General features: G+C 53.4%; 1 protein-coding gene across 1 annotated transcript in view; it reads right to left on the reverse strand.

Moving 5' to 3' along the window:
- Positions 1 to 2,308: 2,308 nt before the first annotated feature.
- LOC138361749 (uncharacterized) overlaps positions 2,309 to 14,813 on the reverse strand; it is a gene marked incomplete at its 3' end in the record, with an annotated part of 54,403 nt that continues 41,898 nt past the window's right edge. The window contains exons 8-9 of the mRNA XM_069320905.1: positions 3,560 to 3,703; positions 2,309 to 2,434 (exon numbers count right to left, since the gene is read on the reverse strand). Coding sequence (XP_069177006.1) covers positions 2,309 to 2,434; positions 3,560 to 3,703 — 270 coding nt within the window. The remainder of the gene's footprint in view (positions 2,435 to 3,559; positions 3,704 to 14,813) is intronic.

Raw genomic sequence — 14,813 nt, forward strand, 5'->3', positions numbered from 1 at the left:
ACATGTGCCTCAATGATGGACTGCAAAACACCTGCAACAACCACATGTACCTCACTAATGGACTGCAACACACCTGCAGCAGCCACATGTGCCTCACTGATGGACTGCAAAACACCTGCAGCAGCCACATGTGCTTCACTGATGGACTGCAACACATCTGCAGCAGCCACATGTGCTTCACTGATGGACTGCAACACATCTGCAGCAGCCACATGTGCTTCACTGATGGACTGCAACACATCTGCAGCAGCCAACTGTGCCTCACTGATGGACTGCAACACACCTGCAGCATCCACATGTGCCTCACTGATGGACTGCAACACACCTGCAGCAGCCACATGTGCCTCACTGATGGACTGCAACACACCTGCAACAGTCACATGTGTCTCACTGATGGACTGCAACACATCTGTAGCAGCCAACTGTACCTCACTGATGGACTGCAACACACCTGCAGCAGCCACATGTGCCTCACTGATGGACTGCAACACACCTGCAGCAGCCACATGTGCCTCACTGATGGACTGCAACACACCTGCAACTGCCAGATGTGCCTCACTGATGGACAGCAACACACCTGCAACAGCCACATGTGTCTCACTGATTGATTGCAACACACCTGCAGCAGCCATATGTGCTTCACTGATGGACTGCAACACATCTGCAGCAGTCAACTGTGCCTCACTGATGGACTGCAACACACCTGCAGCAGACACATGTGCCTCACTGATGGACTGCAACACACCTGCAGCAGACACATGTGTCTCTCTGATGGACTGCAACACACCTGCAGCAGCCACATGTGCCTCACTGATGGACTGCAAAACACCTGCAACAGCCACATGTGCCTCACTGATGGACTGCAACACACCTGCAACAGCTACATGTGCCTCTCTGATGGACTGCAACACATCAGCAGCAGCCACATGTGCCTCACTGATGGACTGCAACACACCTGCAACAGCCACATGTGCCTCACTGATGGAATGCAACACACCTGCAACAGCCACATGTGCTTCACTGATGGACTGCAACACATCTGCAGCAGTCAACTGTGCCTCACTGATGGACTGCAACACACCTGCAACAGCCACATGTGCCTCACTGATGGACTGCAACACACCTGCAACAGCCACATGTGCCTCTCTGTTGGACTGCAACACACCTGCAACAGCCACATGTGCCTCACTGATGGAATGCAACACACCTGCAAAAGCCACATGTGTCTCACTGATGGACTGCAACACATCTGCAGCAGACACATGTGCCTCACTGATGGACAACAACACATCTGCAGCAGCCACATGTGCCTCACTGATGGACCGCAACACACCTGCAACAGCCACATGTGCCTCACTGATGGACTGCAACACACCTGCAACAGCCACATGTGCCTCACTGATGGATTGCAACAGCCACATGTGTCTCACTGATGGACTGCAACACACCTGCATCAGCCACATGTGTCACACTAATGGACTGCAGCAGCCACATGTGTCTCACTGATGGACTGCTACACACCTGCAGCAGCCACATGTGTCTCACTGATGGACTGCAACAGCCACACGTGTCTCACTGATGGACTGCAACACACATGCAACAGCCACATGTGCCTCACTGATGTACTGCAACACACCTGCAACAGCCACATGAGCCTCTCTGATGGACTGCAACACACCTGCAGCAGCCACATGTGCCTCACTGATGGACTGCAACACACCTGCAACAGCCACATGTGTCTCACTGATGGACTGCAACACATCTGCAGCAGACACATGTGCCTCACTGATGGACAACAACACATCTGCAGCAGCCACATGTGCCTCACTGATGGACTGCAACACACCTGCAACTGCCAGATGTGCCTCACTGATGGACAGCAACACACCTGCAACAGCCACATGTGTCTCACTGATTGATTGCAACAAACCTGCAGCAGCCACATGTGCTTCACTGATGGACTGCAACACATCTGCAGCAGTCAACTGTGCCTCACTGATGGACTGCAACACACCTGCAGCAGACACATGTGCCTCACTGATGGACTGCAACACACCTGCAGCAGACACATGTGTCTCTCTGATGGACTGCAACACACCTGCAGCAGCCACATGTGCCTCACTGATGGACTGCAAAACACCTGCAACAGCCACGTGTGCCTCACTGATGGACTGCAACACACCTGCAACAGCTACATGTGCCTCTCTGATGGACTGCAACACATCAGCAGCAGCCACATGTGCCTCACTGATGGACTGCAACACACCTGCAACAGCCACATGTGCCTCACTGATGGAATGCAACACACCTGCAGCAGCCACATGTGCTTCACTGATGGACTGCAACACTTCTGCAGCAGTCAACTGTTCCTCACTGATGGACTGCAACACACCTGCAACAGCCACATGTGCCTCGCTGATGGACTGCAACACACCTGCAACAGCCACATGTGCCTCTCTGATGGACTGCAACACACCTGCAACAGCCACATGTGCCTCACTGATGGACTGCAACACACCTGCAAAAGCCACATGTGTCTCACTGATGGACTGCAACACATCTGCAGCAGACACATGTGCCTCACTGATGGACTGCAACACACCTGCAACAGCCACATGTGCCTCACTGATGGACAGCAACACACATGCAACAGCCACATGTGCCTCACTGATGGATTGCAACAGCCAAACGTGTCTCACTGATGGACTGCAACACACATGCAACAGCCACATGTGCCTCACTGATGTACTGCATCACACCTGCAACAGCCACATGTGCCTCACTGATGGACTGCAACACACCTGCAACAGCCACATGTGCCTCACTGATGGACTGCAACACACCTGCAACAGCCACATGTGCCTCTCTGATGGACTGCAACACACCTGCAGCAGCCACATGTGCCTCACTGTTGGACTGCAACACACCTGCAAAAGCCACATGTGTCTCACTGATGGACTGCAACACACCTGCAGCAGACACATGTGCCTCACTGATGGACAACAACACATCTGCAGCAGCCACATGTGCCTCACTGATGGACTGCAACACACCTGCAACAGCCACATGTGCCTCACTGATGGACTGCAACACACCTGCAACAGCCACATGTGCCTCACTGATGGACTGCAACAGCCACATATGTCTCACTGATGGACTGCAACACACCTGCAGCAGCCACATGTGTCTCACTGATGGACTGCAGCAGCCACATGTGTCTCACTGATGAACTGCTAAACACCTGCAGCAGCCACATGTGTCTCACTGATGGACTGCAACACATCTGCAGCAGCCACATGTGTCTCACTGATGGACTGCTACACACCTGCAGCAGCCACATGTGTCTCACTGATGGACTGCAACACACCTGCAACAGCCACACGTGTCTCACTGATGGACTGCAACACAAATGCAACAGCCACATGTGCCTCACTGATGTACTGCAACACACCTGCAACAGCCACATGAGCCTCTCTGATGGACTGCAACACACCTGCAGCAGCCACATGTGCCTCACTGATGGACTGCAACACACCTGCAACAGCCGCATGTGTCTCACTGATGGACTGCAACACATCTGCAGCAGACACATGTGCCTCACTGATGGACAACAACACATCTACAGCAGCCACATGTGCCTCACTGATGGACTGCAACACAACTGCAACTGCCAGATGTGCCTCACTGATGGACAGCAACACACCTGCAACAGCCACATGTGTCTCACTGATTGATTGCAACACACCTGCAGCAGCCCCATGTGCTTCACTGATGGACTGCAACACATCTGCAGCAGTCAACTGTGCCTCACTGATGGACTGCAACACACCTGCAGCAGACACATGTGCCTCACTGATGGACTGCAACACACCTGCAGCAGACACATGTGTCTCTCTGATGGACTGCAACACACCTGCAGCAGCCACATGTGCCTCACTGATGGACTGCAAAACACCTGCAACAGCCACATGTGCCTCACTGATGGACTGCAACACTCCTGCAACAGCTACATGTGCCTCTCTGATGGACTGCAACACATCAGCAGCAGCCACATGTGCCTCACTGATGGACTGCAACACACCTGCAACAGCCACATGTGCCTCACTGATGGAATGCAACACACCTGCAGCAGCCACATGTGCTTCACTGATGGACTGCAACACATCTGCAGCAGTCAACTGTGCCTCACTGATGGACTGCAACACACCTGCAACAGCCACATGTGCCTCGCTGATGGACTGCAACACACCTGCAAAAGCCACATGTGTCTCACTGATGGACTGGAACACATCTGCAGCAGACACATGTGCCTCACTGATGGACTGCAACACACCTGCAACAGCCACATGTGCCTCACTGATGGACAGCAACACACATGCAACAGCCACATGTGCCTCACTGATGGATTGCAACAGCCAAACGTGTCTCACTGATGGACTGCAACACACATGCAACAGCCACATGTGCCTCACTGATGTACTGCATCACACCTGCAACAGCCACATGTGCCTCACTGATGGACTGCAACACACCTGCAACAGCCGCATGTGCCTCACTGATGGACTGCAACACACCTGCAACAGCCACATGTGCCTCTCTGATGGACTGCAACACACCTGCAGCAGCCACATGTGCCTCACTGATGGACTGCAACACACCTGCAAAAGCCACATGTGTCTCACTGATGGACTGCAACACACCTGCAGCAGACACATGTGCCTCACTGATGGACAACAACACATCTGCAGCAGCCACATGTGCCTCACTGATGGACTGCAACACACCTGCAACAGCCACATGTGCCTCACTGATGGACTGCAACACACCTGCAACAGCCACATGTGCCTCACTGATGGACTGCAACAGCCACATATGTCTCACTGATGGACTGCAACACACCTGCAGCAGCCACATGTGTCTCACTGATGGACTGCAGCAGCCACATGTGTCTCACTGATGAACTGCTAAACACCTGCAGCAGCCACATGTGCCTCACTGATGGACTGCAACACACCTGCAACTGCCAGATGTGCCTCACTGATGGACAGCAACACACCTGCAACAGCCACATGTGTCTCACTGATTGATTGCTGTTACGGCCCTCTCGGGACGCAACGGGGTTCTTACTCTGATGTAGTTAGAGGAAGATATATATCCGGCCCCAAGCCAGTAGAGGCTATCAAGGGATGCGATCCGTGACGCAAGTAACTTAAAGGGAGTAGGGAAAGAAAGGTAAGAACTTAATATAATATAATATAACCTTCACCATTTAAATATATAAAAGTAAAACGTACACAAGGGGGAAGGGTATTAACACTTTACAAAGGGGATCAACACTGTAGTCTTCTGCTGGAGACTATGGATCCTCGAAGCTAGGTGCTGAGTCCGCGGTGCTTTCTTCGTGGCCTCAAGACGTGTCCTCGGAGAACGCCGAGCCTACCCTGGCCACAGGTCAGCCACAACACAGGTCCACTGGGGGCACCGTCGTGGAGGCCGTCAACCACACGTCCAGCAGGTCTGCTGGCAGGTACTGAGCCACCAAGGCTGGTACGGCCACTCCACGAACGATATAAGGGGTACGCCCTAGACAGGAGTCTCGTGTGATATCACCAATCACCCTCCTGTCCTCAATACCCCAGTGGATTATCGTCTCCAAACGTCGGTCCCGGGTAAATCCTTCCACTGCCACTCCACTGGCAGGCTTAACACACCACAGTGTTCTTCCGGGGGGACGACGTCACGACAGCTGCAGCAAACTTCACTGTATGGAGACTGGCTGCCTCGGGTAGACTGACTACACCTTCAACACAGTGGTCCCAGGTTGGCTCTGTAAGCAGACACGTCATTAATAACCGGGACACTAATACACCACAGTCACAGGCTCAGATACAAACGCCCGACATATCCACTCCCTAGATGGCGCTGTCGTCGGAGCACCACCTCACCAGAGGTCAGGAGCGGCGGTGTTGAGCGCTGAACCAGACTGGAAACTGGTCCTCGAGGCCAGTACACGCTGTCCTCACTAGGTGTCGTCGTTCGTTTGGCGGGGGTTTCGGGAGCTGACCCACAGATGGCGTGTTTGTCACTGCTCCAGGCTCGGACGTTGGATCCGGGTTCGTAACAATTGCAACACACCTGCAGCAGCCACATGTGCTTCACTGATGGACTGCAACACATCTGCAGCAGTCAACTGTGCCTCACTGATGGACTGCAACACACCTGCAGCAGACACATGTGCCTCACTGATGGACTGCAACACACCTGCAGCAGACACATGTGTCTCTCTGATGGACTGCAACACACCTGCAGCAGCCACATGTGCCTCACTGATGGACTGCAAAACACCTGCAACAGCCACATGTGCCTCACTGATGGACTGCAACACACCTGCAACAGCTACATGTGCCTCTCTGATGGACTGCAACACATCAGCAGCAGCCACATGTGCCTCACTGATGGACTGCAACACACCTGCAACAGCCACATGTGCCTCACTGATGGAATGCAACACACCTGCAGCAGCCACATGTGCTTCACTGATGGACTGCAACACATCTGCAGCAGTCAACTGTGCCTCACTGATGGACTGCAACACACCTGCAACAGCCACATGTGCCTCGCTGATGGACTGCAACACACCTGCAACAGCCACATGTGCCTCTCTGATGGACTGCAACACACCTGCAACAGCCACATGTGCCTCACTGATGGACTGCAACACACCTGCAAAAGCCACATGTGTCTCACTGATGGACTGCAACACATCTGCAGCAGACACATGTGCCTCACTGATGGACAGCAACACACATGCAACAGCCACATGTGCCTCACTGATGGATTGCAACAGCCAAACGTGTCTCACTGATGGACTGCAACACACATGCAACAGCCACATGTGCCTCACTGATGTACTGCATCACACCTGCAACAGCCACATGTGCCTCACTGATGGACTGCAACACACCTGCAACAGCCACATGTGCCTCACTGATGGACTGCAACACACCTGCAACAGCCACATGTGCCTCTCTGATGGACTGCAACACACCTGCAGCAGCCACATGTGCCTCACTGATGGACTGCAACACACCTGCAAAAGCCACATGTGTCTCACTGATGGACTGCAACACACCTGCAGCAGACACATGTGCCTCACTGATGGACAACAACACATCTGCAGCAGCCACATGTGCCTCACTGATGGACTGCAACACACCTGCAACAGCCACATGTGCCTCACTGATGGACTGCAACACACCTGCAACAGCCACATGTGCCTCACTGATGGACTGCAACAGCCACATATGTCTCACTGATGGACTGCAACACACCTGCAGCAGCCACATGTGTCTCACTGATGGACTGCAGCAGCCACATGTGTCTCACTGATGAACTGCTAAACACCTGCAGCAGCCACATGTGTCTCACTGATGGACTGCAGCAGCCACATGTGTCTCACTGATGAACTGCTAAACACCTGCAGCAGCCACATGTGTCTCACTGATGGACTGCAACACATCTGCAGCAGCCACATGTGTCTCACTGATGGACTGCTACACACCTGCAGCAGCCACATGTGTCTCACTGATGGACTGCAACACACCTGCAACAGCCACACGTGTCTCACTGATGGACTGCAACACAAATGCAACAGCCACATGTGCCTCACTGATGTACTGCAACACACCTGCAACAGCCACATGAGCCTCTCTGATGGACTGCAACACACCTGCAGCAGCCACATGTGCCTCACTGATGGACTGCAACACACCTGCAACAGCCACATGTGTCTCACTGATGGACTGCAACACATCTGCAGCAGACACATGTGCCTCACTGATGGACAACAACACATCTGCAGCAGCCACATGTGCCTCACTGATGGACTGCAACACACCTGCAACTGCCAGATGTGCCTCACTGATGGACAGCAACACACCTGCAACAGCCACATGTGTCTCACTGATTGATTGCAACACACCTGCAGCAGCCACATGTGCTTCACTGATGGACTGCAACACATCTGCAGCAGTCAACTGTGCCTCACTGATGGACTGCAACACACCTGCAGCAGACACATGTGCCTCACTGATGGACTGCAACACACCTGCAGCAGACACATGTGTCTCTCTGATGGACTGCAACACACCTGCAGCAGCCACATGTGCCTCACTGATGGACTGCAAAACACCTGCAACAGCCACATGTGCCTCACTGATGGACTGCAACACACCTGCAACAGCTACATGTGCCTCTCTGATGGACTGCAACACATCAGCAGCAGCCACATGTGCCTCACTGATGGACTGCAACACACCTGCAACAGCCACATGTGCCTCACTGATGGAATGCAACACACCTGCAGCAGCCACATGTGCTTCACTGATGGACTGCAACACATCTGCAGCAGTCAACTGTGCCTCACTGATGGACTGCAACACACCTGCAACAGCCACATGTGCCTCGCTGATGGACTGCAACACACCTGCAACAGCCACATGTGCCTCTCTGATGGACTGCAACACACCTGCAACAGCCACATGTGCCTCACTGATGGACTGCAACACACCTGCAAAAGCCACATGTGTCTCACTGATGGACTGCAACACATCTGCAGCAGACACATGTGCCTCACTGATGGACTGCAACACACCTGCAACAGCCACATGTGCCTCACTGATGGACAGCAACACACATGCAACAGCCACATGTGCCTCACTGATGGATTGCAACAGCCAAACGTGTCTCACTGATGGACTGCAACACACATGCAACAGCCACATGTGCCTCAATGATGTACTGCATCACACCTGCAACAGCCACATGTGCCTCACTGATGGACTGCAACACACCTGCAACAGCCGCATGTGCCTCACTGATGGACTGCAACACACCTGCAACAGCCACATGTGCCTCTCTGATGGACTGCAACACACCTGCAGCAGCCACATGTGCCTCACTGATGGACTGCAACACACCTGCAAAAGCCACATGTGTCTCACTGATGGACTGCAACACACCTGCAGCAGACACATGTGCCTCACTGATGGACTGCAACACACCTGCAACAGCCACATGTGCCTCACTGATGGACTGCAACAGCCACATATGTCTCACTGATGGACTGCAACACACCTGCAGCAGCCACATGTGTCTCACTGATGGACTGCAGCAGCCACATGTGTCTCACTGATGAACTGCTAAACACCTGCAGCAGCCACATGTGCCTCACTGATGGACTGCAACACACCTGCAACTGCCAGATGTGCCTCACTGATGGACAGCAACACACCTGCAACAGCCACATGTGTCTCACTGATTGATTGCAACACACCTGCAGCAGCCACATGTGCTTCACTGATGGACTGCAACACATCTGCAGCAGTCAACTGTGCCTCACTGATGGACTGCAACACACCTGCAGCAGACACATGTGCCTCACTGATGGACTGCAACACACCTGCAGCAGACACATGTGTCTCTCTGATGGACTGCAACACACCTGCAGCAGCCACATGTGCCTCACTGATGGACTGCAAAACACCTGCAACAGCCACATGTGCCTCACTGATGGACTGCAACACACCTGCAACAGCTACATGTGCCTCTCTGATGGACTGCAACACATCAGCAGCAGCCACATGTGCCTCACTGATGGACTGCAACACACCTGCAACAGCCACATGTGCCTCACTGATGGAATGCAACACACCTGCAGCAGCCACATGTGCTTCACTGATGGACTGCAACACATCTGCAGCAGTCAACTGTGCCTCACTGATGGACTGCAACACACCTGCAACAGCCACATGTGCCTCGCTGATGGACTGCAACACACCTGCAACAGCCACATGTGCCTCTCTGATGGACTGCAACACACCTGCAACAGCCACATGTGCCTCACTGATGGACTGCAACACACCTGCAAAAGCCACATGTGTCTCACTGATGGACTGCAACACATCTGCAGCAGACACATGTGCCTCACTGATGGACAGCAACACACATGCAACAGCCACATGTGCCTCACTGATGGATTGCAACAGCCAAACGTGTCTCACTGATGGACTGCAACACACATGCAACAGCCACATGTGCCTCACTGATGTACTGCATCACACCTGCAACAGCCACATGTGCCTCACTGATGGACTGCAACACACCTGCAACAGCCACATGTGCCTCACTGATGGACTGCAACACACCTGCAACAGCCACATGTGCCTCTCTGATGGACTGCAACACACCTGCAGCAGCCACATGTGCCTCACTGATGGACTGCAACACACCTGCAAAAGCCACATGTGTCTCACTGATGGACTGCAACACACCTGCAGCAGACACATGTGCCTCACTGATGGACAACAACACATCTGCAGCAGCCACATGTGCCTCACTGATGGACTGCAACACACCTGCAACAGCCACATGTGCCTCACTGATGGACTGCAACACACCTGCAACAGCCACATGTGCCTCACTGATGGACTGCAACAGCCACATATGTCTCACTGATGGACTGCAACACACCTGCAGCAGCCACATGTGTCTCACTGATGGACTGCAGCAGCCACATGTGTCTCACTGATGAACTGCTAAACACCTGCAGCAGCCACATGTGTCTCACTGATGGACTGCAACACATCTGCAGCAGCCACATGTGTCTCACTGATGGACTGCTACACACCTGCAGCAGCCACATGTGTCTCACTGATGGACTGCAACACACCTGCAACAGCCACACGTGTCTCACTGATGGACTGCAACACAAATGCAACAGCCACATGTGCCTCACTGATGTACTGCAACACACCTGCAACAGCCACATGTGCCTCTCTGATGGACTGCAACACACCTGCAGCAGCCACATGTGGCTCACTGATGGACTGCAAAACACCTGCAACAGCCACATGTGCACACTGATGGACTGCAACACACCTGCAACAGCCACATGTGCCTCTCTGATGGACTGCAACACATCAGCAGCAGCCACATGTGCCTCACTGATGGACTGCAACACACCTGCAACAGCCACATGTGGCTCACTGATGGACTGCAACACACCTGCAGCAGCCACATGTGCTTCACTGATGGACTGCAACACATCTGCAGCCGTCAACTGTGCCTCACTGATGGACTGCTACACTCCTGCAGCAGCCACATGTGCCTCACTGATGGACTGCAACACACCTGCAACAACCACCTGTGCCTCACTGAAGGACTGCAGCAGCCTCATGTGCCTCACTGAAGGACTGCAGCAGCCACATGTGTCTCACTGATGAACTGCTAAACACCTGTAGCAGCCACATGTGTCTCACTGATGGACTGCTACACACCTGCAGCAGCCACATGTGTCTCACTGATGGACTGCAACACACCTGCAACAGCCACACGTGTCTCACTGATGGACTGCAACACACATGCAACAGCCACATGTGCCTCACTGATGTACTGCAACACACCTGCAACAGCCACATGTGCCTCTCTGATGGACTGCAACACACCTGCAGCAGCCACATGTGCCTCACTGATGGACTGCAACACACCTGCAACAGCCACATGTGCCTCACTGATGGACTGCAACACACCTGCAACAGCCACATGTGCCTCTCTGATGGACTGCAACACATCAGCAGCAGCCACATGTGCCTCACTGATGGACTGCAACACACCTGCAACAGCCACATGTGCCTCACTGATGGACTGCAACACACCTGCAACAACCACATGTGCCTCACTGAAGGACTGCAACACACCTGCAGCAGCCACATGTGCTTCACTGATGGACTGCAACACATCTGCAGCAGTCAACTGTGCCTCACTGATGGACTGCAACACACCTGCAGCAGACACATGTGCCTCACTGATGGACTGCTACACACCTGCAACAGCCATGTGTGCCTCACTGATGGACTGCAGCAGCCACATGTGCCTCACTGTAGGACTGCAGCAGCCACATGTGCCTCACTGTAGGACTGCAGCAGCCACATGTGCCTCACTGAAGGACTGCAGCAGCCACATGTGCCTCACTGATGGACTGCAGCAGCCACATGTGCCTCACTGATGGACTGCAGCAGCCAAATGTGCCTCACTGATGGACTGCAGCAGCCACATGTGCCTCACTGATGGACTGCAGCAGCCACATGTGCCTCACTGAAGGACTGCAGCAGCCACATGTGCCTCACTGATGGACTGCAGTAGCCACATGTGCCTCACTGAAGAACTGCAACACATCTGCAGCAGCCACATGTGCCTCACTGGAGGACTGCAGCAGCCACATGTGCCTCACTGAAGGACTGCAGCAGCCACATGTGCCTCACTGATGGACTGCAGTTGCCACATGTGCCTCACTGAAGGACTGCAACACATCTGCAGCAGCTACATGTGCCTCAATGATGGACTGCAACACACCTGCAGCAGCCACATGTGCTTCACTTATAGACTGCAACACATCTGCAGCAGCCACATGTGCCTCACTGATGGACTGCAACACACCTGCAGCAGACACATGTGCCTCACTGATGGACAACAACACATCTGCAGCAGCCACATGTGCCTCACTGATGGACTGCAACACACCTGCAACAGCCACATGTGCCTCACTGATGGACTGCAACACACCTGCAACAGCCACATGTGCCTCACTGATGGACTGCAACAGCCACATATGTCTCACTGATGGACTGCAACACACCTGCAGCAGCCACATGTGTCTCACTGATGGACTGCAGCAGCCACATGTGTCTCACTGATGAACTGCTAAACACCTGCAGCAGCCACATGTGTCTCACTGATGGACTGCAACACATCTGCAGCAGCCACATGTGTCTCACTGATGGACTGCTACACACCTGCAGCAGCCATATGTGTCTCACTGATGGACTGCAACACACCTGCAACAGCCACACGTGTCTCACTGATGGACTGCAACACACATGCAACAGCCACATGTGCCTCACTGATGTACTGCAACACACCTGCAACAGCCACATGTGCCTCTCTGATGGACTGCAACACACCTGCAGCAGCCACATGTGCCTCACTGATGGACTGCAAAACACCTGCAACAGCCACATGTGCCTCACTGATGGACTGCAACACACCTGCAACAGCCACATGTGCCTCTCTGATGGACTGCAACACATCAGCAGCAGCCACATGTGCCTCTCTGATGGACTGCAACACACCTGCAACAGCCACATGTGCCTCACTGATGGACTGCAACACACCTGCAGCAGCCACATGTGCTTCACTGATGGACTGCAACACATCTGTAGCAGTCAACTGTGCCTCACTGATGGACTGCAACACACCTGCAGCAGACACATGTGCCTCACTGATGGACTGCTACACTCCTGCAGCAGCCACATGTGCCTCACTGATGGACTGCAACACACCTGCAACAGCCACATGTGCCTCACTTTTGGACTGCAACACACCTGCAACAGCCACATGTGCTTCACTGATGGACTGCAACAGCCACATGTGTCTCACTGATGGACTGCAACACACTTGCAGCAGGCACATGTGTCTCACTGATGGACTGCAGCAGCCACATGTGTCTCACTGATGGACTGCAACACACCTGCAGCAGCCACATGTGTCTCACTGATGGACTGCAACAAACCTTTAGCAGCCACATGTGCCTCACTGATGGACTGCAACAGCCACATGTGTCTCACTGATGGACTGCAACACACTTGCAGCAGGCACATGTGTCTCGCTGATGGACTGCAGCAGCCACATGTGTCTCACTGATGGACTACAACACACCTGCAGCAGCCACATGTGTCTCACTGATGGACTGCAACACACCTTTAGCAGACACATGTGCCTCAGTGATGGACTGTAACACACCTGCAACAGCCACATGTGCCTCACTGATGGACTGCAATACACCTGCAACCGCCACATGTGCCTCACTGATGGACTGCAAAACACCTGCAACAGCCACATGTACCTCACTAATGGACTGCAACACACATGCAGCAGGCACATGTGTCTCACTGATGGAATGCAACACACCTGCAACAGCCACATGTGCCTTACTGATGGACTGCAACAAACATTTAGCAGCCACATGTGCCTCAGTGATGGACTGCAACACACCTGCAACAGCCACATGTGCTTCACTGATGGACTGCAACACACCTGCAACAGCCACATGTGCCTCACTGATGGACTGCAACACACCTGCAACAGCCACATGTGCCTCAATAATGGACTGCAAAACACCTGCAACAACCACATGTACCTCACTAATGGACTGCAACACACCTGCAGCAGCCACATGTGCCTCACTGATGGACTGCAACACACCTGCAGCAGCCACATGTGCTTCACTGATGGACTGCAACACATCTGCAGCAGCCACATGTGCTTCACTGATGGACTGCAACACATCTGCAGCAGCCACATGTGCTTCACTGATGGACTGCAACACATCTGCAGCAGCCAACTGTGCCTCACTGATGGACTGCAACACACCTGCAGCATCCACATGTGCCTCACTGATGGACTGCAACACACCTGCAGCAGCCACATGTGCCTCACTGATGGACTGCAACACACCTGCAACAGTCACATGTGTCTCACTGATGGACTGCAACACATCTGCAGCAGCCAACTGTGTCTCACTGATGGACTGCATCACACCTGCAGCAGCCACATGTGCCTCACTGATGGACTGCAACACACCTGCAGCTGCCACATGTGCCTCACTGAGGGACTGCAACACACCTGCAACAGCCACATGTGTCTCACTGATGGACTGCAACACATCTGCAGCAGACACATGTGCCTCACTGATGGAC

The sequence above is a fragment of the Procambarus clarkii genome, unplaced genomic scaffold, assembly GCF_040958095.1.
Source record: "Procambarus clarkii isolate CNS0578487 unplaced genomic scaffold, FALCON_Pclarkii_2.0 HiC_scaffold_687, whole genome shotgun sequence".
Taxonomy (NCBI): Eukaryota; Metazoa; Arthropoda; class Malacostraca; order Decapoda; family Cambaridae; genus Procambarus; species Procambarus clarkii.